Source organism: Sminthopsis crassicaudata, chromosome 4, assembly GCF_048593235.1.
Source record: "Sminthopsis crassicaudata isolate SCR6 chromosome 4, ASM4859323v1, whole genome shotgun sequence".
NCBI classification, from domain to species: domain Eukaryota; kingdom Metazoa; phylum Chordata; class Mammalia; order Dasyuromorphia; family Dasyuridae; genus Sminthopsis; species Sminthopsis crassicaudata.
Genome location: NC_133620.1, coordinates 50,098,098 through 50,125,572, shown reverse-complemented (window position 1 = coordinate 50,125,572; position 27,475 = coordinate 50,098,098). Strand labels below are relative to the sequence as shown.

Below are 27,475 nucleotides of genomic sequence, written 5' to 3'. Positions count from 1 at the left end.
AAAGTATCTACATTTCACGACAATTGAGGATTAAACAAAATAATATTTGCATTTTTATAGTAACTAATAATTGGAAATTGACGGATACTCAACAATTGGAAAATGGCTGAACAAGTTGTGGTATATGATTATTATAGAATTTTATTATGTTATAAGAGATGACAAGCATAATAAATTCAGAAAAAAACCTGTAAAGATATATATGAACTGATAAAAAGTAAAGTGATCAGAAAAAAAAACAGATCATATACTGTAGCAACAATATTGTATAATGAAGCACTGTGAATACCTTAGCTATTCTCAGCAATATGATGATTTAAGATATCTCAAAGGACTCATGATGAAAATATCATCTGCCTTCAGAGGAAAAAATGATGTCTGAATACAGCATGAAGCAGACTTTCTTTGTCTGTCTGTCTCTGTCTCTATTTATCTGTCTCTGTCTCTCTGCTGTCACTCTGTCCCTCTCTCTCCCCCATAATTTTGTGATGCCCCACATTCAGTTGCGCAACCTGATACGGTATCATGACCTACAATTTAAGAAACTTCATTCAAAAGTACCTTAAATAGCAAGCACAGTAGTTATTATTTTATCCATTGGCACTGGGAAGTTAATGAAGTTTTTTTTATAGAGGAGAGATATAATCATAGTGGTGTTTCAATAAGATTATATGTAGTGAAAATATGAATAGGACAGACTGAATTTTAATATTAAAATTGTTTAGACAAAGAGAGATACTAAGTTTTTCTAATATCCCAGATGCAAATCTACACATACTACCGTATGAACCTAGAATAGTAATAGACTTTTGAAAAATTTTGTTGATTTAGATATTAGAGGTTGAAAATATGAAAACTCACCAATAAGATACTCTCCAAGACATCCAGCGGATAGGGAGCACTGCCCGCCCTTGGATCCTGTAGTAGTCTCCACTGTACAGGTTTCTGCTCATTCCAAAGTCTGCTATCTTGATGGTGTAGTTCTTACCCACTAAGCAGTTTCGTGTGGCCAGGTCCCGGTGGACAAAATTTAGAGAGGACAAATACTTCATGCCTGATGCTATCTGTGTGGCCATAAACTTCAGGTTTATATAACTGAGGAAATATGATAGGAGACAATCAGAAGTATCCAGATGAATACAGAGGGACACAAACTTTGTCACCTCACCAGAACTTTTGCAGTAAATGCCTAAGTGCCTCCCTGCTTCAGTCCAACCTCCACATAAATGCCAAATCTTCGTTCCCAGAGCATAGGGCTGACTATAAGCCGAGCTCCATGCCCCAAATTTAAAATCTTCAACAGTTTTCTGTTGTCTCTAGAATAAAATACATACCCCCCAGCTTGGCATTTAAAGGTCCCCAGAAAAAATGGATGGATGGATAGATAGATAGATGGATGGGTGGATGATAGACGCCTGCAGAGTCTAGCTTTTACCTTCCTTTCCAGGTTATTATTATTATTATTATTATTATTATTATTATTATTATTATTATTTCCAGGTTATTATTTATTTTATAGTCTCAATCTTCCTCTTCTTGTCAGATTGGCCTACCTGTTGTCTGACCCATATGACATTCCCTCTCCCAATCCTTTTCATTAGTTCATTGTAGTTTCATTAGTTCCCTAAATCTAAAATGCCATCCATCCCCCTCCCTTGTGTACTATAGTGTCTAATCCTTATCTTCCTTCACAGTAACTAAGCTATACCTTCACACTTGATGACATTCCTAATCCCCTTAATTATTAGTAATCTCTCCCTCTTGAAATGACTTTGCATATAGCTTGTAGTTAATTTTTATATATACTGCATATAAAAACTGTATATACACTGTATATCCTCCTGCACCCAACTTCCAACAGCATGCAAGCTCCTTCACAGTAGGCACAGTTTGTTTTTGTCTCAACCTCCTATGCCCAGTACAGTGCCTTATATTTAAATTTGTTGCATTTAATTAAATTATGGATAGGAAAGATGAGACTCTCCAACTATACACAAAGTTTCTTGAGAGTTGCAATAAACTCTTCCATTTGGATGTCTATTTGTCAGGCATATTGTAAATGGAATTCTCACTGCTATATTTTTGGACTAGATTGATGCTGACAATCCTTTTGAATCTGGAATTCTGTTATTTTGTATCATTGACAACAATTAGCAAAGTGCTGAGCATAAGGAATATCCTATGTTCAATAAAATTGGATTAATATTAAATTAATTAAATTAAATTAATTAATATTAATATTAAAACATTGTTATTGTATTCGAGAGCTGTTTTTTATTAGGAAAAAAGGGAAACTGAAATGTAGACCTAATAATAATAATGAATGTAATAAAGTTTCATCCTTATATAGCCCTTAAACAATGGAAACTCCCTGAGGATAGAGATGATTTCATTTTATGTATTTGTGTTCCCAGAGTCTAGCACAGTGCCTGATTGGTAGAGAGAAAGAGGAACCATTAACTCTGAAGACTGCTCACACTACTTTTTGGGTAGTTCTAATTGTCCAGTATTTTGTCCTTATAACAAGCCTAAAATAGGGGCCAAGAAGACCATGTCTAATCTTCCTCCCAATGATAGCTTTTAAATGGTTTAAAATAACAATCCTTTCTTCCTTAATGTTTCTTTTCTTTGGGATAAGTATCCCAAAGTGTTTTCAACAGATGAGTCAAAAATAATGACAAGATTTCTGGTCCCCTCTATTGTTCCTCTCTTTTTCCTTAAGATGCTCTCAAGCTGATCAGCATCCTTCCTAAAATGTGGTGTGAGATAAACCTAACACAGGCCTGAATCAGTTACCTGACAGTAGGTGCATTGCTGGAGGGAGGGTTCTGGGGCTCGTGTCGGGAAAGGAATTGGTTGAGGTCCCCATTCTCCATGTACTCAGTGATCATACATAGGGGATCTTCTGCAATGCACACTGCTAATAGCCGGATGATGTTTGGGTCCTTCAGCCGGGACATGATCTTTATCTCTTTGAGAAAATCATTCCTTTGGAAAGATATTTCAAATATACATACACACACACACACACACACACACACACACACACACACACACACACACACCAGAAGTCACTGGAGTTGGAAGGCATCAAACAGAAAAAAAGCTCCCTGCAAAGACTTCCCATCTCCACTTGCCCATAACTCTATCTGACCTTGTTCTGCTTTGTACAACAGGCATAGAATACCTGGTGCTTGGCTATTCTACTTGCTGTGCAAAATATGTTCTCATAGAACTATATATCCTATAATGATGTTGGCAAACTAAATTTGTGAACAGAATCCTATTTTAAGTGCATCATAGGAGCTTATTATTTAAAGGAGTTCTAATCTCAGTTATTTGATAAAGTGAAACATCTTTTTAAGTGAATATTTTATCTCTGATTTATATATCTTTTTTATATATTCATATACCAAAATATTATTAACAGTTGCAATCCAATCACCAAGATAATTAACAGGATAGCTGATTTTTAAAGCAACCCTATTTAAAGGCACACTCTAATAACATACTGATACTTGAAAAATTGCACTTAGAAGGCCAAGAATAAAAAAAATAGATGTGTATTGGCTGGGTATCTCTAGAAAATTTCTAGTCTGAAAATTTTATGATTTATTGCAAGTTCTAACCAAACAGATCCATTGAATAATGAAATAACCTGGATGACTACTGACAATTTCCCATCTAGCAGCTGGCCACAACAGCTTATTTAGGACCCTACAGGAATGGATCAGAATTGCATTGTCCTAAGACCCTTATGTGACATATAAGAATCATTTATAAATGAGTGGCTATTTTGGAACTTCTCTGTGTTCCCCCAGACTGAAATCTTGAGTTGACTGCGATCTTTTCATATCTACCCAAGTCCTAAGATAGATCTCTCAGGTCTCCTCAAACCCCTGAAAACTGAGATATCTCTAGGAGGTTCAGGGGACTCTGACATCCTATCTTGATTAAAAGAGAGAGTACACAAATGGATATCATATCTCAGTTCCCCAATGTAAACACTGGCAAGGTGTTCAGCACATCGTTTGTATTTCCTTGTCATTTCTCTAAAGAATCATGTGCCAAGATCATAAATACATGTTTAAGGATGAAGAACATAGTCCTTCAGTGTGATTTGGAAAGTTGTACAGTCAATTCATCCTAATAAAGTCTCATAGATAACGGTCTGAAACTGTTCATAGCTTCATCACTTCTCTCCTCAAACTCTTAAGTGTATCAACCATAGGACTCCCCAGGGGCACACTGTCATGGTTCTTGGGGCTTATCATGTTATTTGAGACAAGGACAATAAACTTTCTTCCGAAAGTATTTGGAATGTTCATGACATAAATCAAAACAATACAAGGCAGTGTTACTCAGATGTGTAGCTCTTGCAGAGAAAGTTAGTCTCAATGGCAGAATGACTCATCGATGCTGTAATGGGAAGGATGTAAGATAAGGGTGTGAAGGCAGAAACCATAATCCACATTAATCTTAAACTCTTAGGTGACATGAGGAAATACTAGAGGACTTTTTTGGAATATGTTTCCAAGTAAAGACAGATGGATATTCTTAGGTTCAGTGGATATAGAAAGAAAGACAAAGAACATATACTTTGTGTACCAGACCTATGTCCAAATCCTGATTTTGATACATACTAAGTCTGTAGTTGTAAATGAATTCTTTAAATTCTCACAGCCTCCATTTTATTGGAAATATTTATCTTGCTTGATTGTTGTGAGAGTCAAATGAGAAAGAGCATGCAAGTAATTAATAAAACTTAATGACTTACATAAATAGCCATCATTATAGAAAGAAAAAAAGAAGGATGGGAGGAAAGGACACTCAAGAAAAGAAAGATTTAACAAGATGAAGGAAAGGAAAATACAGGAGATTTGGCAAGAAAGTGTGGGTTTGATTACCAAGAGTATGTTTGCTCAAAGGAGGTTAGTATATGTTGGAGTTGTAAGCAACTTTCTTTTTGGGCCAAACTGTTCACTTCAATCCCACTTTGGTTTGGGATAAAGAAAGGAATATGAACAAGCCTGCTGCATACCTACAAAGCAAGGGTACCTCAGATTTCCCCATCAGGTGAGGAAGATCTCACTGATGACAAGGATCCAGAGGTCAGTAACCCTGTGGGCTACAAAGCCAAATAACCTTGGAAGTGGATGTTAGACTGAGACAGAGAATATGCCAGATAGAATAATGAGCAGGTGTTTCCAAGAGATAGTGGTCCCACTGCCAGCCAGCCTAAGGAAACTCAGACCAGCCTGGGTCAGTGATTAAAATACCAGCCACTTATTAAGATAAGTCAAAATAAAAAAAAAAAACACTGCAAGGCACCACAGACTAAACATGAAGTCATCTAACAGTGATAAGGGGAATAGCACCAAGAGAAGGGAGAATAAAAAGACTCCTTTTAAGAAAGTGAATTTATAGAATATTTCACCCCTTCAACAAGACTTTTAGATCCCCTGGGTCTAAGCGGAATCATTATCCAAGTTCTGAGTTTCAGAGACGGTACTAGAAGACATGGAAGAAAAAATGAGTGTTATTCTATTATTTTTATTGTTGTTATTGATATTTCATAAACTTTTGATTTTATTGCTCAATTTTTTAGTTCCAGTTTCTTGTAGAGAGAACAGGAAGCATGATCCTTAAAAAAATGAGCCAAATTTCTGATGTTCCCATGAAAGATGTAGGTGGAGGTGTGAGCCATGAAGAATAGTAAGAGAAAGAACCTCTCAAGGTTGAAACTGACCCATGTGAACTTAGAGTGGTGAGTCTGAACCACAGATAATAGAAGGGGCAGTATGTACACAATCAAAAAGTTCATATTTAAGTTGGTAGAAATTCTGGGAAATATGGAGCTAGACAAAATATAGATTAAGAAGGTGAATTGCATGCAGGATAAGAAGATAAAAATACAAGAAAAACAACAAGATGAAGATTGAACATACACTCGTTGGCTATTATCATTTCCACACATTAAATAGATCCCAAATCATGTCCTCTTGTAAATTCCTTGGGTGTTTCTAGGAAATGTTCCTGGTTCAAAGAAGCAAATAGATGTAAAGGGAAATTCAAAATGTGGGTGACAGACCTGGCATTCTTGTTGGCATCTGCTCGGAGCATTTTCACAGCCACCAGGGCAGGCTGGTTGGTGTTGACATCTAAGGCAAAATCTTTGTCCATGAATTTTTCCATGCCCTCCACTTCACAGAGATGAACCTGGACAAAATTCATTGAGTTTCAGCATCATCATTTGCTCTTTCAGAGTTCTTGGTGGGCTTTTCCTAGAGATAAGCTAAGTGGAACAGAGGAATTGGGAACCAATTGGATGTTTCACTTGTCCCTTTAGCAGATGAAAGAACTGAAAGGATAGAACAAGGATGATAAGATAGTTCTTATGACCTATCACTTGGCTTACTAAGATCGTCTCCTACTTGGTCTCCTTGCCTTAAGTCTTTTCCTACTTCAATCCATCTTCTATATAGCCAACAAAGTGATTTTCCTAAGGTAAGAAATGATCAAGTTATTTCCCCTACTCATAAACTAGTCATCTCTTGGGTCAAATATTAAACTATATGGTTGGTCATATAGAAGCTCTTTATAACCCAAACCCCTATTTAATCATTCCTGCATCATTACATTACATATTGCCTTTCTCTATGTTGTAATCCAACCAAATTGGCCTTTTTATGATAACACAGAACATTTCATTTCCCATGTCCATGCCATTATAGTGATTGCCCCATGTAACTATAATTCTCTCTCTTGGAATCTCTGCCTCCTGGAATCTTCAGTTTCTTTCAAGATTCAGCTCAAGGTTTTCCGTTTCCCCTCCTCCCAACAGTTGCCTCCAAGATTACCTTGTATGTGCTCTCTGTGTACAGATATATATATAATATATATATACACACACACACACACATTTTTACTCCCCTGTTAGCTCTTTGAGGGCAGGAATTATTTTTCTTTTGACTTGACATTTCCAGCATCTAACACAGTGCCTAGTACACAGTATATACTTAATCAATTTTTGTTGATTGATTATAGTGTTGTAAGTCCTGGACTAAGGAGTCACAAGCTTCAGCTTGGCCATTTACCCCTTGCTCACTCTGGACAGGCCACAGTCTGACTCAGATTCCTGATTTGCAAGCTGAGTCCAATAATACTTGAACTACCTTCCTCACAGAGTTGTTGTTATCCTTAAGGAACTATATAAAGGTGAATTATTATAAATATACTTTCTAAATTATAATACAAATGGCTGATTAAAATAATGATTAAAACACTGGCCCAATATGGCATATTTTCCCTCTTCATGTCATATGGAAACTTTGTTATGGTGTCAAGAATTAAACTTTTTCTGCTTGACCTCAGCTGTGGGAGCTAAGATAAATTGGTAAAAGTTATAGAAAAGAAGATTTAGATTTGTTGATCCTAATGACAGGATCTTCCAGTTGGACGGAGCTCATCTGTCATGTAGCCCAACCAGTCCTGAAGCCCCTTCTCTTATAATATCACAGTCGATGGGTGAGTGATTTTCCACCTGAAAATATCCAGTGGAGAAGTTTTGTCACATTGTACTGAACTTACCCCTTATGGAGAACTTAAATTTGAATCTCTGACATTTCATACAATGATAATATTTTGCATTGGAAGAGAACAGATAACATTTCTCATTTCATAAATGAAGAGGCTGAAGTCCCAAGAAAGTTAAATGACTTGCTCAAAATCCCTCAAGACAAAAAAAGCATAATGAGGTTTTTAACCTAGGGTACCTGAGCCCAAATCTCATGAGCTTTTGATGATATCACTCATTAATCCTGGTTCATTCCTCTAGAGTTAAGTAGAATAAATGTGATAGTACTTCAAATATGTAACAACAGAGATCATGTCCATTAACTTTTCTTCATCAGGCTCCATCCTCAGTGGCTTCAAATGATCCTCTTATGTGACTGTCTCCAGTCTTCTCCCCATTCTAACCATTCTCTTAAACCAGACCAACTTATTAATGCTCTTTTTCAAAATGCAGTATCTAGAACTGGGTCCAACACTTCTTGGAAGATGTGGACATTTAAGGGAGAATACAAAAGGATTATTATTTCCTTTTTTCCCCGAGTACCATTCTTCAATTCATGAAATCTAGGTTAACATTAGACTTCTTTGATGGCCATATCATGATATCTATTTCATACTGATATTGACCTGGAAATCCACAAAAAGCCTAGACATTTTTTTTCACACTCTCCATTTTCTGAACTTATGAAGTTGGGTTTTTGAGCCATTAAAGAGTAAGGGTAGCTAGATGGCACAGTAGATAGAATGCCAGGACTGGAGTCAGAAAGACTCATCTTTTTGAGTTCAAATCTAGCCTCAGATACTCCCTAGCTATGTGAACCTGGGTAAGTCATTTAACTGTTTACCTCAGTTTCCTCATCTGTAAAATGAGGAAGGAAACAGCAAACAGCTCCAATAACTTTGCCAAAAAACCTCAATGGGGTCACTAAGAGTCAGGCATGACTGAAATAGCTGAATAAAAAACATTTATCACAATTATATTCATCTTATTAAACCCTGACTATTTTTCTATCCTCTGAGGATATTCTTGTATCTACATTCAGTAAACTAATGTATTAACTGTCACTCCTAGCATGATCTGACCTGCAAATTTGGTATGCATATTATTCATGTCTTCCTCCATATTTTTGTCAAGCAGCTGCATTATGGAATGTAGAGACCTTTGAACCCATAGTCAGGAAGATTTGAGATCAAATCTAGTCTCAGTCACTGATTGTGTGATCTTGGGCAAGTCACTTTACCTTTGCCTGTCTCAATCTCCTCAACTGTAAAGTGGGAATAATAAAAGTACCTAACTTTCAGTGTTATTGTGAGTATTAAATGAGATATTTATAAAACACTCAGCACAATACCTGACACAATTTTTTTTTACTAAATATTTCTTTCTCCTTCCTTCCTCCCTCCCTCACTTCCTTTCCTTTCCTTTCCTTTCCTTTCCTTTCCTTTCCTTTCCTTTCCTTTCCTTTCCTTTCCTTTCCTTTCCTTTCCTTTCCTTTCCTTTCCTTTCCTTTCCTTTCCTTTCCTTTCCTTTCCTTTCCTTTCCTTTCCTTTCCTTTCTCCTTTCCTTTCCTTTCCTTTCCTTTCCTTTCCTTTCCTTTTCCCTTTCCCTTCCTTCCCTTCCTCCCTCCCTAGTTCTTTCCTTCTTTCCTTCCTAGTTCCTTCCTTCTTTCTTTCCTTCCTTCCTTCCTTCCTTCCTTCCTTCCTTCCTTCCTTCCTTCCTTCCTTCCTTCCTTCCTTCCTTCCTTCCTTCCTTCCTTCCTTCCTTCCTTCCTTCCTTCCTTCCTTCCTTCTTTCTATTTCCCCTTCATTTCTTCCTTTTCATTAGTGAAACTGTTAAACAACACAAGGCCAACCACTTTGTGATTCTATGATTCTGTAACTGTGATTAACTTTGTAACTATGATAAAATAAACTATATGTATTTATTACATGTTATTTATAAAGAGAAATTCAATCTAATTTAGGTGTCTCTTAGAGTCCTAGCTAAGGGCACTTGGTTGTGAGAATACCAAGGAGATATTGTCATGAGGATAATAGTGAAAGGCAACCCTATAGAATAGAACCTAGAGATAATGTCATAGTGAGTCTCTATTGTATTGTCTATGATAATAATATTTTGAAAGTTGAGATGGATCAATGAAAATCCAAATTAGGAAGTTCTGTGCTTCCTTCACTGACCTCCACCAACCACCTACAACTCTGCCAAGAAGTGTGCATGGGAAATGAACTACCCCTAAAACTGAATAGAAGTAGCAGAATGAGTTAGATTGTCTTTGGGAAATTGTACAGTGTTCTTCATGATTTTAAACCTCTTCCTATAAACAAAAGCCTATCTCTTTCAGTGGTGGTGTAGGATTGAAAAACATGAACTAATAGTCTCCAGAGAATTCAAATTGAGAATTACTCAAAAGGCAATGAAAAGGTGCAGCAAGTTCATTGCAACATCATTAAAAACAGTTATGTAAGATAATATGCATGACCAAAAAAGAAGAAAGGTCAGTTCCCTGCAAAGAATAAGGGATAAATGATGAATAGCTTATGTGCTTAATTGGTATCCACCCAATGTCACGAGAAGACCCCTGATATGTTGGGTGGAGCTCTAGGGGAAGATTTATGTGAGGCTAAACATGAGAGTCCCACAGGATGAAAGGGCATGGATGGCTTATATTCTGTATTGTACAGAGAAATTTCCAAGTCAATGAGATCACAGATCCATTGAAATATCCAAGAACAAAGTTCCAAAATAATTTCTTTTAGATCGAGACACTGCATGTCAATTGCAGGTCCCCTGAGGCATTGATGTCTACTGAAATTATTATACCTCAGAATCTCAGGAAGGTTCTCTTGCTAACATGCCTTATAGGTGAAATGGTTCCTTTTATACACATAGATTGACATCATATCAAAAATGGTTATCTCCTCTCTTGGGTGGTTGACTTTGCTAGGATGGTAGAATAAAAGAAGTGTGCTTACTTTTCCCTGTTTTGTATACAACTCTCATTAGAGAGAGAAAAGGACACTGTTCCCTCCAGCAGGATATTTCTGAACTGTTCATAATGAATGATCACATCTCTGAGCTTCTCTTCCATCTCCTTCACTTACAAACAAGACTGAAATTTTAGATTGTCTTTCAGTACATCTGAAGCACAATTACTTCAAAGAGGAAGCACGAGAAAAAGTCAAGAGCATTGGGTAAAATGGCTTGTAATTCCAAATCTGTCCTACTCCTAGTACCTGGTACAATGCCTGGAACATTGTAGGAGCTTAATAAATTGATTGATTGAATAGACTTACTTTCCAGACATCACTTACCTCACCTATAAAATGAGGAGTTTAAGCTAAATGATTTGTCAGATCTCTTGTGACTCTAATGTTTTAGAACTCTTCTTTAGAAGCCAAGTAAAATAGTTCATCATCAAATTTCCACTTCAGTGTTAGAAGGAAGACTAAAGAGACCAGGCCCTCAAAAAGATACAATCAGTAGGTATCATTGAACCATAGAAAACAGAAGCATATCCAATGGATCAACTCACCTCTCCAAACTGGCCTTCTCCCAGCTTCTCCTTGAATGTTAAGAGTTTTCTGGGGAATTCTTCTACAGCCACATCTTTGCCTGAGAGTAAGTCCATGGTAACTGCAGGTACTGAATAGGTGTTGCCTCCTGTCACACCTTGCAGGTTCACAATGTCAGCTTCTGCATAATGAGGGACACCCTCGGGGCTATTTGGCTGAACTGGCTTCACCACACTACTGCAGCCTGAAAAGATGAGAGAGATGGAGCCTGGTTCTTTGGAGTTCTCCAAGAGGGAGTCATCTGTATTTAAGGATAAACCCCTTAAAATATATCACAATATTATAACTCTTAACATGATTTGCCCATTACCCAACTGATAAATGGCCAAATCAGGAAAAGGAAGTTTTCAGAGGAAAAAAATCAAAACTATTGATAGCCATAAGAAAAATACTCTAATTTATTAATAATTAAAGAAATGAACATTAAAACAACTTTTAAGGAACACCTCACACATTGACAAAGTTGATTTAAAAAAAATTGTTTAGCTTTAGAGCCTTTAATGATTGGATCTCTTCCTACCTTTTCAGTGGTTTTTTTTGTTTATTTGTTTTTTGTTTTGTACTTTACTTTCCTCCATACATGCTACAATCCAGAAACACTGGCCCTCTTGCTATTTCTTGGTAAGACCCTCCTCCTTTTCACTTGATTGGTCTTTTTTTTTATAACCTCTTGGTTGCAATGGTTTCCTTTGAGAATTACCTCACATTTCACCATTTACAAGAAACTTTTCCCAAACTCCTCCTCTCTGATGCTGTCTCCCATTTATGCTTTTTGTTGCTCAGTTGTTCAGTCATGGCTAACTTTTTGTGACCCCACAACATACTAGCCTCTTTTATTCTTCATTATCTCTTGAAGTCTATCCAAGCTCATGACTTTTGCTTTCATAACACTATCTATCCATCTCCTCTTCTGCTAAACCCTTTTCTTCTTGCCTTCAAGCTTTCCCAACATCAGAATCTTTTTGAATGAGTCTTATCTTCTTATTATGTGGCTTCATCTTCAGTATTTAAGCTTCATCTTCAGTATTTGATAGTCCAGTGAATGGCCTGAATTAATTTCTTTAAATATTGACAGATTTGATCAATTTGCTGTCTAAGAGATTTTCAAAGGTATTCGCCAAACCACACTTCTAAAGCATTGATTCTGCACCACTCAACTTTCCTTATAGTCTAACTCTCAAAGCTATATGCACTGCTATATGCACTGTCATACATTTGACTATATGGATCTTTTTAAGCAAGGTGATGGCTCTGCTTTTTAGTATATTGTTCAGGTACTCCATAAGTTTCCTTTCAAGGAGAGAAATAATCTTTTAATTTCATGTTACAGTTGCTATCTGCAGTGATTTTAGAGCTTAAGAATATAAAATCTGATACTGCTTCCATTTATTCTCCCTCCATTTGTCAGAAAGTGGTGAAACCAGATGCCAAGCTCTTAGTTTTTTTGATGTTAAGCTACAAGCCAGCTTTTACACTCTCCTCTTTTACCTTCTTCACTTTCTGCCATCAGACTGGTATCATTTCCATTTCTGAGATTGTTGATATTTCTCCTGGCAATCTTAATTGCAGATTTTGATTTATCCAGTCTGATATTTTGCATGATGTATTCTGCATGCAAATTAAATAAGGTAACAATTTACAGCCTCATCATAATCCTTTTCCAGTTTTACATCAATCAGTTGTTCTAGTTCATGTCTAACTGTTGCTTTTTGGCCTACATACAGGTTCCTCAGGAAACAAGTAAAATAATCAGGTACTTCCATCACTTTGATAACTGGCCACACTTTGTTGTGATCCACACAGTCAGAGACTTTACTGAATTAAATGAAGCAGAAATAGATTTTTGTTTCTGGAACTACCTTGCTTTTTTAATAATTTGGAAAATAATGTCAATTTGGTCTCTTTAAAAACCAACCAGCTCTTCCAGTAATTCAGGATTTGTCTTAAGCAAATCTTACTGGCATGTAAAATAAGCACAATTGTTCAATAATGTGAACATTCCTTTGCATTCTTCTTTAGGATTAGGAAATAAACTGACCTTTTCCAATCCAGTGGTCACTGTTGTGTTTTCCAAATTTGCTGGCATATTGAATGCAGCACTTAACAGCATCATCTTTTAGGTTTTGTTTTTTTTTTTTAAATATCTCCACTGGAATTCTATCACGTCCACTAACCTTATAGCTATCAGAGAGGCCCATTTGACTTCATTCTCCAGGACGTTTGGCTCCAGATCAGTAACCACACCATTGTGGTTATCAGTGATGTTAAGATCTTTCTTGCATAGCTTTTTTTGTGTATTCTTGCCATACCTTAATTTCCTCTGCTTCTTTTAAATACCTACCACTTTTATCTTTCATCATGCCCATTTTTTTTTCATGAAATGCTCATTTGATATCTAATTTTCTTGAAGAGATCTTTTGTGTTTCTCATTTTCTTTTCTTTTTTTTTTTTTGCTTATTTTAAGAAAACCTTATTTCTTCTTGCTATTCTCTAGAATTCTGCATCCAGTTGTATATCTTTCCTCAGATTTTTGTAAATTCTCATCGGACAGTTATTTTGATTTCCTGCTCTTCTTTTTCTTTAGAATTTTTTTGATTGCTACCTTCTGTACAGTATTGTGAACTTATGTCCATAGTTCTTCAGGAATTTTATCTACCAGATCTAATTCCTTAAATCTATTCTTCACTTCCACTTCATGTTTATCAAAGATGCTATTTAGGTCATAATTATGTTATCTTCTGTTTCCCCTATTTTCTTCAATTTAAGTCTGAATTTTATAATAAGAAACATAATTTGAGCTATAGTCAACTTCAGCTCTTGTTTTAACTGAGTACATAGATTTTCCTACTTTTATTGCAAAGTATATAATCATCTGATTTCTATATCGACCATCTGGGGATGTCCATATATAGAATTTTCTTTTGGGTTGTTGGGAAAGAGTATTTCTTATGACCAGCAAGTTACCTTGTCTTTGCCCTCTTTCATGTTTTACTCCAAACTTGTCTGATATTCCAATTATCTTTTAATTTCTTATGTTAGTATTACAATCCTGTATGATTAATGTGATATCTTTTTTGGTATTATTTCTAGATGATGTCACTCTTTATAGAATTGATCAACTTTGCCCTCTTCAGCATCATAGACTTATTGTGCCCACAGTAGTATATTTTGTGATCACCTTAATTAAATTCATCCATTCTTATCCATTTAAGTTCATTGATGTTGATGTTTAATTATCAAGAGTTGTGTTATTTCCTTTTCCCAGGGGAAATACCTACATAGTCAAAAAGAGAAATACCTATCCTTGAATAATTTTCCATTCATTCATTTATTTATATATTTATTTCATTCATATATTATTCATATATTCATACATATTTCATTCATATATTATTTGTTTCATTCATCATTTATATAATGTATATAATGTACATATATCACTATATAATATGTATATGTGTTTATACACATAAAATGTTGCACATATCAAAGATGGCTATGTGCCAAGGAAATATTAGTTTGTATCAATGATAATTGCAACCTTTTATGACTTTTACTCTTAAAGAGCTACTTGAGGATCACTGTAGTCATAAGATTTGCCCTCAGTAGAGTAGCAAGAGCAGGATTTGAACTCAGACTGTGCTGAATTTAACTCCAGCATGCTAACCCCTTTGAGACAGCTAAGTAGTACAGTAGAGAGAGTTCTGGGCCTGGAGTCAAGAAGTGCTGACGTCAAATCCAGAGGCACTTTCTTAGTAGCTATGTGACCCTGGGCAACATAATTCACCTCTCTTAGTTTCTTCATCTATAAAATGAAGATAATAATAGTCCCTACCTTGTGAGAGACAAACAACATAATTGTAGCTTTGTTGTTGCTGCTGTTATTGTTTTGCTGTGGCAATTTGAGTTAAGTGATTTGCCTGGGTCATATAGATAAGAAGTATTAAGTATCTGAGGACTCAGGTCCTCTGACTTCAGGGTCAGAGCTCTATCTACTGTGTCATCTAACTGCCCCTAAACAATATACTTGTAAAGAGCTTTTCAAACCTTAAAGTTTCTATAAACACTAGTTATAACTATTTAAGTTAAGGAGACACTCATGGACTTTATTAAATCAGAAGCCATTACATGACTCAGATCCCATAACAATTTATGAACTCAAACCTATTTTCTACTTCCTGTGGGTTTAACATATCTGTGTGTATATGTATATGTTACATATATGTATATTCACACATATATCACACACATATACACATATATAAGCTCACAAATATATCTACATTTGTATGTATATATACATATATAACACATGTATATAAAATACACATATACACGTATATATGCATATAAAACTTGTATAGGCCATCAATCATCCCATTGGTTAAAACATATATTTCAATTACATTAGTCATAAGGCTTTCTTTGATAATCCCTTTGCCCCATTCCTAACCTGCCTCCTCATCTCCTGGAGCAAATTCAGGGAGTTTCCGTATGAGTCGGGAAGGCTCCTGGTAGTCAGGACCAAGAGGGAAAATACGATCATAAGTGGAGTTGGACTCTTGCTCACTAGGTGATGAAGAATGATTGTTGTTGAACATGCTGGATTCACTAGGCAGGGAAAGACTGACAGTCATTTCATCATCCAGCATCCTCCGGGAAGCCTGCAAGAAAAGGATATACAGGAGAACAGTGCTAGGATGACAGCAATGAAGAAACATCCTCTCCTCCCTCCTCCTTGACCCTTCTTCATCTCTCTTCCCTCCTCCCTCTTCTCTCTTTCTTCCTCCCTCCTCCCCTCCCATGCCCTCCTATTTAGATGCACATGAACTTAAGCAAGGTGTGAACCCTCCCTTCGCAATCTCAACCCCCTCTAGTTCACCTCTCTAGCATACCTCTTATAGTCTTACCTAACTAATAGGATATATACGCTACCTTTGAACTATCAAACTATTTTCAACATCTATATCCTGTCTTTCACATAGGAAATGCTTTTAAAGAGCTTATTGAATTGAATTTTAACTTTCATTTAAATATTTAAATTCTTATTTCATCCTTAATTTTGTGATTATGGGACTGTCAATTGTTCATTATGTGACTATACAATGTGGCCCCTAGTAGTGCATACTATACTCAGTTGATACTTAATAAATGTCTGTTGGATCAAACTGACATATATTTGGGACAGAAGGAAGAGGGGGAATGTTATGTATAAAGAGATGGTAAAATAAGTTTCAAATATTTGCCTGGGGAAGAAGCTGAAAGGGTAACTCAAAGGAACCTAGTTTTAAAATTGGATAAGACCTAAAACCATTACCTCCCTGATTTTGCAGATGAGAAGCTAAGCCCAGAAAGGCTAAGGACTTACCTAAGGTCATATAGCTAGATAAGTTCAAGGTCTTCAGCTTCCAAATCTTGAATTCTTCATTGTACTATAATGGCTTAATCTTCAATTTACTGAGAACCTTAGTTTTCATAGTACTAGGGCAGGAAGTTGCTGGCTAACCAATTTTCTGCTCAGGGCATATCATGAGGAAACAATACTAATACTAGTACTAATATTTATAGAGCAATTACTAATATATCAGGAATCATACTAAGCATTTTATAATTATTATCTCATTAACTATAGCAAATAAACTTTTAGAAGAGATTATTCCCTTTTTCTGGGCCTCAGTTTCCTAATCTGAAAATTAAGAAAGGTTGACTAAATGATCTCTGAGTTCCCTTCTAGCATTGGCATTCTATGTTTCTGTGAATTGGGCTCTAAACAATTCATTTTGTCAACAGAAATTCTAAAATCCCTTTTCCTAGAGATTTCTAGAAATAGGAATGGTTGAGTAGGGAATGAAGTGTGTCTACATGACCCCTTATGATTTATTGAGCTACCAGCTTCTTGGATGTCTGTAAACATGGCCCTCTTTCTGATCAATACAGTAAAGAAATAAAGAGTATTGGGCTTGAAGGTTAATAGTCTGAGTTCTAGTCCCAAGTTCTAGGCTTGGCCAAGTAATCTCACCTTTTTACCCTATTAAAATATTATTTATTCTGCTTGTCTCACAGAAGAATCAAGTGAGATAACATATATGAAAGTGCTTGACATTTGCCAGTACTGCAATTTTTCAGTCCTATGGCAATCCAGATCATAGAAATGGGCAGAAAGATGCATTTGAAATCCCACTGTTTTCTTCCTCACCTTCTCCAGCATTTTTTGCCAGAACTGCCTCCAGAGGATGATGACAATTATGGCCACAAGGATGAAGATGATGGCCACCAGACAGCCAATCAAGATGCGGGTGTTGCTGTCATCCACCTTGAGCATTGGATCTATGGAGAGAAGAGAAACAGAAGAATGTGATTATTTCATCAGGAGAGAATGGAGCACAGAACAGACTTAATGACTTCCAAAGGGCCTTCCAACTATGAGATTTTGTGATTCTGGGAGAGAAAGGGAGAAGAATGTCTTTCTCACAATGATTCCAGAAGCAGTCATTTAAACTTCTTTTTATTCTTGTCTTGCTTACCCTCATGGGTGCTTTGTTCCAGGTCCAAGGCTTGGCTTAATTAACTTGTAAGGTTTTAACTACTCCAGGATTAGAATTAAGGATATTTCCACTATCCACTTGCTAAATTTTCCCCTGCAATTCTGAAATCAAGCTGAGTGGAGTCTGTAAATTCTGTTATACCTTTGCTATAGATCAATTACTCAGCCAGAGTGACTTCTTATCTAGTTCACAGGAACACCCAGGAAATCCAAAGGTCTCTTAGAGTAAACATGGTTTCTCTAGATAGTGGTATGGCACAGATGGGCCACTGGGATTATCTAAAGAGATTCCCATTTGTCCCTTCTTTACTATTTGCCTTTTTCCTCCCCTGAAGATCCACCATCCCCTCACTTGGGAGTGGTCCTTCTGTCCCTTTTATGTCTCAAATTTTCTAGTCTCTCACAGAATAGTTCCAGGACAGGTGAAAATCTCTCCAGATTCTCCCACAATTGATGTATTACACAACATTTGACCACTTCGTCTTTACAGTTTCCAATCAAGTTTTGAATTCTCTCCAGGATTCTTAAAAGCTTTTTGCTCTTCACCTGAGAGGTATAAACCTCTGGTTTTCTACCCATCTGCTCCCAAGATATTGTAATTTTAATGCTTGAAAACAAGAATGATACCTACCATAAGTGGTAGGTGCCACTGAGGAAGTGGGAAGGGCTCCAGAGTTGTTGTACATTGCAGCATCTATGGGGAAAAATGAGGGACAGCATAGGGAAAAATTAATATTCTGTTGATGGAAGGTACAGCATAGTACAGTGAAAAGAATAGTGCCTGGAGTCCAAAAGATCTGGATTCAATGCCTCCTCTAATACTCAGTATCTGTGTGCTCTTGGATATATCACTTGACATTTCTGGGCCTCAGTTTCCCCATTTGTAAAAGGAAAGGATAGATTAAATGACATCTGAGGTGACAATTCCAGATCTATGATCCTATGATAATACCCAATTGGACCACTGAGAAGCTAATGGCAGATAATAATGACATGTATTGGGTTACTATGGAACTTGTATCTATATGTAATATATATCTGAACTATAATTTGGCAAATGGGTGGGAGATGCAGGTGAACAAGAAGAAACTATCTTTTTACTATTGTATTGTAATGTTGTTGATGATGATGATGGTGGTGATGGTGGTGATGATTATGATGATGATGATGATGGAAAAAGTATAAACCTAAAAATGTGCTGGAGTGAGCTTGAATTGGTTCATTAGAGTAAATTTTAAATTTTCAGTGTAGATATTGGTAATTAGCAAATGCTACATATCAGAGCTTTATTGTTTTGTTGATTTTTGAAATTTAAGATTAAGTGAAGGACAAAATGTTAACAATTCAGATTATACCTTAAAGTGCATCATGCATAAATTTTCTCCCTGGTTAGCTGGCTGTTAAACATTTATTTAGATAGGTTACTTCATTGGTTGACTTCCATTACAGCATCTTTGGCCCTGGTTATTCAGACATCATAATCTGTCATTATCTACTTTCTCATTTACTCTATTCATTGGAAAAGCAGTCTCTTTAGGTCCATCCCTCCAAGCTGCCAAGCAGCCAGGAGCTCCCACTTCCTGTGATCTGCCAAGCACCATCCTTTGCCTTCACCACCCTCCTTCCTCCAATATGACCCTATCTCCTGCCCTTCTTCACATGAGTACCTGACTGAAAGGTGATTTCACTGAACATCATCCAGGTATCAGCAAAGTGGAACTGGCATTTGATGGTGCTGGCCATCCGGTGAAGAAGAGGCACCGTGACAAAGCGGGCACTCGGATTGACATCATCCAGGACCAGGAGGAAGGAGACAGCATTGGGCTCCCATTCATTGGACTCTGAACGGAAGTAGCACTGAACCTCTTTAAAGATCTTCACTCCCTTAGCAAACATGTTGTTGCAGTGGACCTGGCACGGAGAAGGAGACAGATCCATAGGTGAGGATGCTATCTACTACTTATACTAGGTGGTTTAGGGAAATGATGCCTTCCTAGCACCACAACACTTTATGATTTCTCCCAATGGGAAATCCTCATGATCATAGTCCATTTTATCTTCTCATTTCTTCCTTGCAGGAACCCCAAAGATTATCCTGTTTAGTACATCTTGGGGTACACTGAAAAGGAAACTAGAGCTTAACTGAAATAAGAGAATGAGATAGGATACCAAAAAATCCTTTTCAAGGAGTGCTTAAAGCATCCCACTAATCTTTAGAATACATGTCCAAAAGAATTGAGTCTATTATACCATTCCATTTCCTCTTTTCTTCAACTGAAATACCATAAAATCATCCCACTTATTACATAATTTCCTACAAATAATATTCATTTTAAAAATAATCAACAAAATGATGTTCAACTGAAAATATTATTATTAATTTTCTTCCCTTCTCACTTAAAAATGAACATTGAGAAAATCACATTTCTCAAGTCATAGGTGAATTGAGTTTTAGATCAAGAAATTGTGGAAAGGTCTCAATTAAGTCCTTCAACTTATCATAAGGCAATGGAAAAGGATTAAAACTAGTGATTTAGTAATCCTCTGGTTTATCTCCAATTTACTAGCAGAGCCATATTCTATATTCAGCTAACCCTGAGAGTAATTTCTATGACTTTCCTTTTGAGGTTCTGTCTGGTGTTTAACAATAATCTATATTTGGGATTTAACTGTAGGAGATTGAATTGGCAACAACCTAGCCAATCATTTCCAGTTGTGTCTCAGGTTGGTCTACAAAAGCTAAGGTAAAGAACACTCGATTTGGAGTCTGGAGACTATGATTCATACCTCAACTTATACACTTACTACCAGGGTTTGTTACCCTCCATCTCTTTTGCACTTAGTTCCTTCTTATAGAAAATAAAGTAAAGAGAAGGGGGAAAGATGACTTCTAAGTTCTCTTACAATTCTAAGATAAGATGATTGCTGTGAATAATTATGAATACATAGGAAAAATAAAAGATTGCAGAATAGAAATTCACTAGCCTCAGATACTTACTAGTTGTGTGACCCTGCCCAGGTCACTTTACCCTGTTTGCCTCAGTTTCCTCATCTATAAAATGAGCAAGAAAAGGAAATAGCAAACAACTCTAGTATCTTTGTCAAGAAAACCCCAAAATGGGAATTCATGAAGAGTAGGACATGACCAGAACAACTCAACAAAAACACAACAGAAAAGCTCAAGAGTACTCCTTCTGAAATCTGTCATATACCCACTGTATTTGATCTATACAAATACCCACTGTATTTGATACTACTCTGGTGTTCAGGCCTTCAACCTTATCTCATCCCCCTTCCCTTCATGCATTCTACATTCTTGCCATATTGAACTACTCTTGCCCCACCTTTTCTTCTCTCTGACTCTCCAATTTTCTACCTCTGCCTCTCTGCCACTTTAATTCATCTGTTAATATCCCTTCTCATCCTTCAAGGCCTAACAAGCATTTCCACTTCCATCAACCTTGTGTCTTCCCCACTCTATCTTGAGGTCAAAGTTTTTTATTCTTAAATGCTCTCATTACACTTTGCCTTGACTTCTCCATTGAATCTGTCCCCTTCACCCCTCGAGACCCAGCCTTGGAACCAAGAAGACCTGAATTTTTTAAAAACCTATCTCTGGCATGTGCCATGTATGGGTTTTGTCATCTTTTATAAGTCATTTGTGAACTGGGCAATGCTCTAACAGGGAAATACAGGGAAAGGCAGCTCTCCCTTTGAGACTTCTCCATACTATTGAAAATAAGCACCAGAAATAGGGCTAGCCAATCCTTGATTTGTATAACATGGATCTGGATAACATGGAGGCGTGCCTCCTCTACCATATGCTGCTTGAGTCTTTAAGACTTCCAAGATTGAACTAATGGTTTCCTTTCTCTTCTCCCTCCTTTTGGGGATCAACTTCTATCTGTTATATCCAAAGGGTAAATATTTCAGCTTATGTATGCAAAGGTGCCATGGATTGAACAAGAAGGGAAAGGTTTCCTTCTCCTACTCCCACTTTTATCTTGACTCTAAAATACCACCCTGATAGCATGAACTGCATGGAAGCCTTGAGAAGTCTGGGACTCAAATCAGAGAGGGTCTCTGGGCTTGAAGCTGGGACTGTGCTCTACAGAAACTGAGATAAGCTATAAATCTAATCCTTTTCCCCTCCCTTTCCCAAGGACTGAGGAGGTACAAGGTGAAAGGGGGATTGTGCCTTCCATATGTTAAGGGAGTATGTTTCTATATTTGAGATTATATTTTTAGGAGTAAATATTTTTGTATAAAAGCTAATCTATTAGCAGCTAAATGGAACAGTAGTACAAGGGATCCCCACTTATAGTGGTAAGCATCACTATTGGTGGAGGCTGGTACAAAGAATTTAATGCCCTGGACTCCCTTAAGGATTTTGGAGAACTTTGGGATCAGGGGTAAAATGGTAAAAAATAATTTACTTGGCATTCCAGGGAGTGAGAGCAATGGAAATCTGTGTTACATGGATAATGGTTATTTATGAACTTTTCCTCTCCTTTTGCTGTAATTCAGTTACAATCTGACCGTTTGTAACTCCATGAACCCTAATATACTAATATGGTCCATGGGTTTTTTTTTTGGAAAAGATATTAAAGTGCTTTGCCATTTTCTTCTCTAGTGGATTAAGGCAAATGGAGGTTAAGTGACTAACTCAGACTCACACAGCTGATAAAACTCTACAGCTGGATTTGAACTCAGGTTTTCCCATTTCCAGGACCAACACTCTAGCCAGTGAGCAACCTACCTGCGTCTTTCCCTTACTCCAATCAACTTAACAATATGAACATCATAAATATAGGATGAGATACTGGGATTCAAGAGAGACCTCAGACCCATCTGAGGCAAGTTAGACAAGTCTAATTCCTTGAATTTTCTATTAGGGAAAATCAAATAAGAAGTATTCGAAGCAGGATTTGAACCCATTTTCTCTGATTCTGGAACCACTGCTATTTCCTCTGTATGATACTGCTTTCAAATCTTTGGATTCTTCAGCATCTTGAATAGTGAATTACATATGGTAAGTGATTAATAAATGTCAAATGACTAGGTATTATAGAGTTTAAAATGTCTTCACTTCCTACTTTGTCAGATAAAAATCAACTGATGGATTCTGCCTGTGGGACACAGCCTAAGTGTCATTACCATGCTCTCTTTAAGAATCTCTTTGAGCTAAAGCACTTTATTGAGTGCCCAAAGAGAGGTTTTTTTGTGGTTGGTTTTTTTCTCTGACAAAGTACTATATAAATGTCAGCTATTGTAGCAATCTCTATTAATGATGAAACAGTGGAACAATCAAATATTTTTTGATGATTTCTGCCATCTTTGGGTTGTGATTGTGTAATCACTCATATAGAAATGGGCTGGGATCAAAACTGGAAAAGAAAATCATTCAACTACAGAGTAGACTCTTTGGTAATGTCATAAAGGCAGGTAGGTAGTACAATGATGAGAGTGCTAGTCCTGGAATTAGAAAGACCTAAGTTCAAACCTGGCCTCAAATTCTTTTTAGAGGTGTGACCTAGCACAAGTCACATACCTCTGTCTGTCCTGTATTGTAAAATAGGGATAATCATAACATCCATCTCCCTGTTTGTTTCAGTTTCCTCATCTATAAAATGAGCTAGAGAAGGAAATGGCAAAAACACTTCAGTGTCTTTGCCAGGAAAGCCCCCTGCAGGGTCACCAAGAGTCAGACGTGACTGAATAACAACAAAAACCTTAAAGAGCTATTGTGAGGATCAAATGTAATAAGATTTGTAAAGTATCTGGCTCACAGTAGGCAATTAATAAATGCATACTTTTCTCCTTTCATAAAGAAAATAAATTAAGGAGAATCAGGGGACATTGGTTCAGATCCTACTTCTGACTTTCACTACTCACATGACCATGGGCAATTATTGAGTCTTTCTAGACCTTGGTTACCTTATCGTGAAATAAATGAGTTGAATTAAATGGACCGTGAGATCCCCATAGGGTTACATCTATGACACTCCCAAGTTTTCTAGTTTTCCTTTGGGCTTTCTCCAGCTGTTCAAATAAGGAAAACATGTGTTAACACCTTCCTTGGGGGGGAAAAACAGCTGCTTCCATTTATTGAGCAACAGTTATGCAAAGTTGAGAGAAGCAGAAAGAAAGGAAGAGAGACAGAGAAACAGGCACCCAGAGAGAGGCAGAGAAGAAGAGAGACAGAGAGACAGAGACAGAGAAAAACAGAGAATCAGAGAGACAGAGAGGAAGGAGAGAGAAGAAGGAGGAGGAGGAGGAGGAGAAGAAAAGGAAGAGGAAGAAGAGGAGGAGAGGAGGAGAAAAGGAGGAGGAGGAAAAAGAGAACAGGAAAAGAGAGAAAAAAGAGAGAATCAAAAAACACCCTTCACATCTACAATAATTTTCTCAGATAGTTTTGAAATAGAAAAGTTGCCTGTGGGGAAGGTGATAATCTTTTAGACAGATGTTTTGAGGAATTCTTCTGGAATGCAAATAAACAGCCTAGAATTTCATTCACATGTGTATATGCTCACCCTAGACATTTGCTGAGCCTTTTACTAGGGTGACTTAACTATTTCTGAAAGACAGTAGCTCTCTGTTCTGGGACAGGCCCCATCTGATCACTTACACATGTGACATGCCAATCTGCAAATAGTCACTTTTAGCCCATGGATGTTAATGTACAGTTTAATAGAATTAACATGATGAAGTTAGAAAAGCAAGCTCTTTTAATTCTGAGCAAATCCTTGAGCCTTTCTGAGCTATTTTCTCAGTCTCAAAATAGTGACAATATTTGTGCTATTTATTTCACAAGGATGTTGTGAGGAAAGGTCATTGTAAACCCTAAGCCATTATAGAAATGTCAGTGTACATTGGTTAATCACTGTGTGTTTGAGGCAATACATAAAGTATTATAACAAATTTTTAAATAAACCTATCTTCAAATGTCAACTTCGCAAGCTTGAGTTAGTCACTTAAATTCTCCAGCCTTGCTTTCTCGTTTGTAAAATAAGTGGGTTGGGTTTCCAATTGTGGCTGACACTTTGTGTCCCCATTTGGGGTTTTCTTGGCAAAGATACTGGAGTGGTTTGCCATTTCCTTCTCCAGCTCGTTTACAGATGAGGAGCCACAAACAGTGTTAAATGACTTGCTCAGAATGATATAGCTAGTAAGTGTCTGAGGGTAGATTTGGACTCAGATTTTCCTGACTCCAAGTCCTGTGCTCTCTGCACTGTGGCACCACCTAGCTGCCCCCAGGTGAGAGATCAATGCTAGATTTATAGATCTAGGAGTCATCAGCATAGAAATAATCATTCTTTTCAATTCTTCCATGGGAGTGAATGACATTAATAAGACATTCAGTGTGGAGAGAGAGAACAAAATAGAGTCAAGGATATATATCCTTAAGGGACACTCCAGGCTAAGGGCCAAGGGGAAAAAGTAAAAGGATGTTGAATCAGGATAAGATGGATAACTGAAAAGGAGTATTCCCACAGGTAAGAGATCCAGAGAGAGCTGTGTCATGAAATTCAAAGAAAAGAATATCAACAATATAAAAAGCTACAGAAAAGCAAAAGAGGGCAGAGGGAGAGAAAGATACTGAGAAACAGAGAGAAAAATAAAAACAGGAAGAGACAGAAAAAGACAGAGGGAAACAGAGACAGAAAAACAGAGAGAGATAGGCACAGAGACAGAGAAAGGAAGGAAGGAAGGAAGGAAGGAAGGAAGGAAGGAAGGAAGGAAGGAAGGAAGGAAGGAAGGAAGGAAGGAAGGAAGGAAGGAAGGAAGGAAGGAAGGAAGGAAGGAAGGAAGGAAGGAAGGAAGGAGAACAGGGAGAGAAACATAGACAGAAAAGAGAGAAAGAAAAACAGGTAGAAACAGGCAAAAAAAGGAAAGGGATAAACATGAATATAATGAAAGGGGGAAAGCTCCCAGAAGAAAAATGCATGACATGGCTGCAAACACAAGTAAAGGAGTCAGTCTTGTCCAGAAAGCCCACCTCTTCTTCAAAAACTGGAGCAGAGAAGATGTCGAGCTTTCAAGGTATGAATTTTTTAAAATGTTAGTGATTAAAGATTGTGTTATGGTGAACTTTGAGTCAAAGAATAAAGATTCGGATCTGGGCTGTGTTTATTCAGATTATGGACTGTGATGACCAAAAGCAAATCACTAAACCTGTGTGAGTCTTAGCTTCTTCATTTGTAAAACTGGACTAATGACCTCAAAGGCCCTTTTCAGCTCTAAATACTTGATCTTATAATTGTGTGGTGCACAACACCAATGCTAACTTTAAAAAAAACGAGAATAAAAACTCATCTTCTTACTCCATATTCAATGTGTTTTCTACCGTGCTACCTTCTATCTCTCTATAATAAATACCAGTTATTTCAGAGTGCCCTTTGAGTCAAAGATGCTCATTTCATTTGCCAGCTAACCCATGGATAGTCTTAGCTCATCTCTTTGTGACTCCTTTTCCTCACTAATTTAGAAAATATTCTTCATTTTGACTGAGTTACCTCAGTTAGACAGAGAGGAATTTATCCCATTCTCTCCCCATCCCATTAAGGCCCAGGGCCATTTCTTAGCCCTTTTAGAAAAGCTCCCCAAAGTCTGATGTTCACTGACCTTCATGGTGGTGAAATTCCTAATCCGGTCAAACTCAAACATGATCTCAATGTAACCATTGGTGGCACTTTCATTTCTCCAACCCACATAATCATAGCCAGGCCAAACATGGTACTCGTGGGTCTGAGTGAAATCGTCCAGGCCAGAGACGCCATCTGTTAGTTGTCCCAGACCTTCTGTCATGCTGGCCAGCCCAAGAGAGGAGGGGAAAAGGAGAGAAGAGCCTGGAGTTAATATTACATTCATTCAAACATTTCCCATATAAATTTTGTTACACACCAAAGGTTTTCCAATAATTTCAAGAATAGAGAGTTGAGAGTTGTGGATTTTTCAAGAAAATGTCAAAAAAAATTCATTTTACAACCATGAGTCATTTATTTGGTTAACTAAGGAGGCATTTCAGATAAGTGAATTTTCCAGATAAATAAAGCAGAACATTTCTTTAAAATGTTTAACTCTGAAGAGGTTGAGGCACTGCAAGATTAACACACAGAGAAGTGAATACAATTGTTATTGCTTATAGGGAATTGCCTCCATTACTATACTGGGAAAAAACCCATTCATAATGTTGACAAGTAAAAAGGGGACTGATGAGAAGGTTCTCTCTGGGAGAAATGGCTGTGATTGAGCATAAAGTATATACAGGGGTTCAGATCCTATCTCCAATGCTTGCTACCCATGTGATCTTGGAAAAGTGACTTTGAACACTCCTCTCCTTCTGTCAAGAAAAAGGGAATTAGACTAGACATTCATTAAGGTCTTTTCCATCACTAGATCTATGATCCCCTACTGCTGTGAATTTAATAGTCTTAGAATAAGTGAAGGAGATGGAACAAAAAGGTTGCCAGTGGTACATAAACTTTTTGTCTTGTTTGGTTTAAAGCTGCTTATTTGAATTGTACAAGCTGAGCTTGCTTCCTGAGAGTTCCCAAGGAGTATTAGGTGACATTAACCATTTTTGATGGAAATAGTTCTTAGATGTGTTATAGATTTCCTTTTCTTTCAAATAGAATATATGAAATATTGGTCTTTTTGATGACTCAGGGTCATACTCTGATGTGTAATGCTGCTTACCCCCATTTTAAGTGGCCTCAGGCTGCTTTTGGTGATGCTGTTTTTGCATTTCCCTCTGTCAGACATAATTTCTCAATGTGTCAA

The 27,475-nt window shown here is 37.1% G+C and overlaps 1 protein-coding gene across 1 annotated transcript in view; it reads right to left on the bottom strand.

Moving 5' to 3' along the window:
- DDR2 (discoidin domain receptor tyrosine kinase 2) overlaps positions 1–27,475 on the bottom strand; it is a 213,320-nt gene that overhangs the window by 11,290 nt on the left and 174,555 nt on the right. The window contains exons 8-16 of the mRNA XM_074264657.1: positions 26,318–26,501; positions 19,360–19,603; positions 18,324–18,386; positions 17,345–17,475; positions 15,602–15,812; positions 11,109–11,332; positions 6,092–6,219; positions 2,797–2,988; positions 862–1,095 (exon numbers count right to left, since the gene is read on the bottom strand). Of these exons, the coding sequence (XP_074120758.1) occupies positions 862–1,095; positions 2,797–2,988; positions 6,092–6,219; positions 11,109–11,332; positions 15,602–15,812; positions 17,345–17,475; positions 18,324–18,386; positions 19,360–19,603; positions 26,318–26,501 (1,611 nt within the window). The remainder of the gene's footprint in view (positions 1–861; positions 1,096–2,796; positions 2,989–6,091; positions 6,220–11,108; positions 11,333–15,601; positions 15,813–17,344; positions 17,476–18,323; positions 18,387–19,359; positions 19,604–26,317; positions 26,502–27,475) is intronic.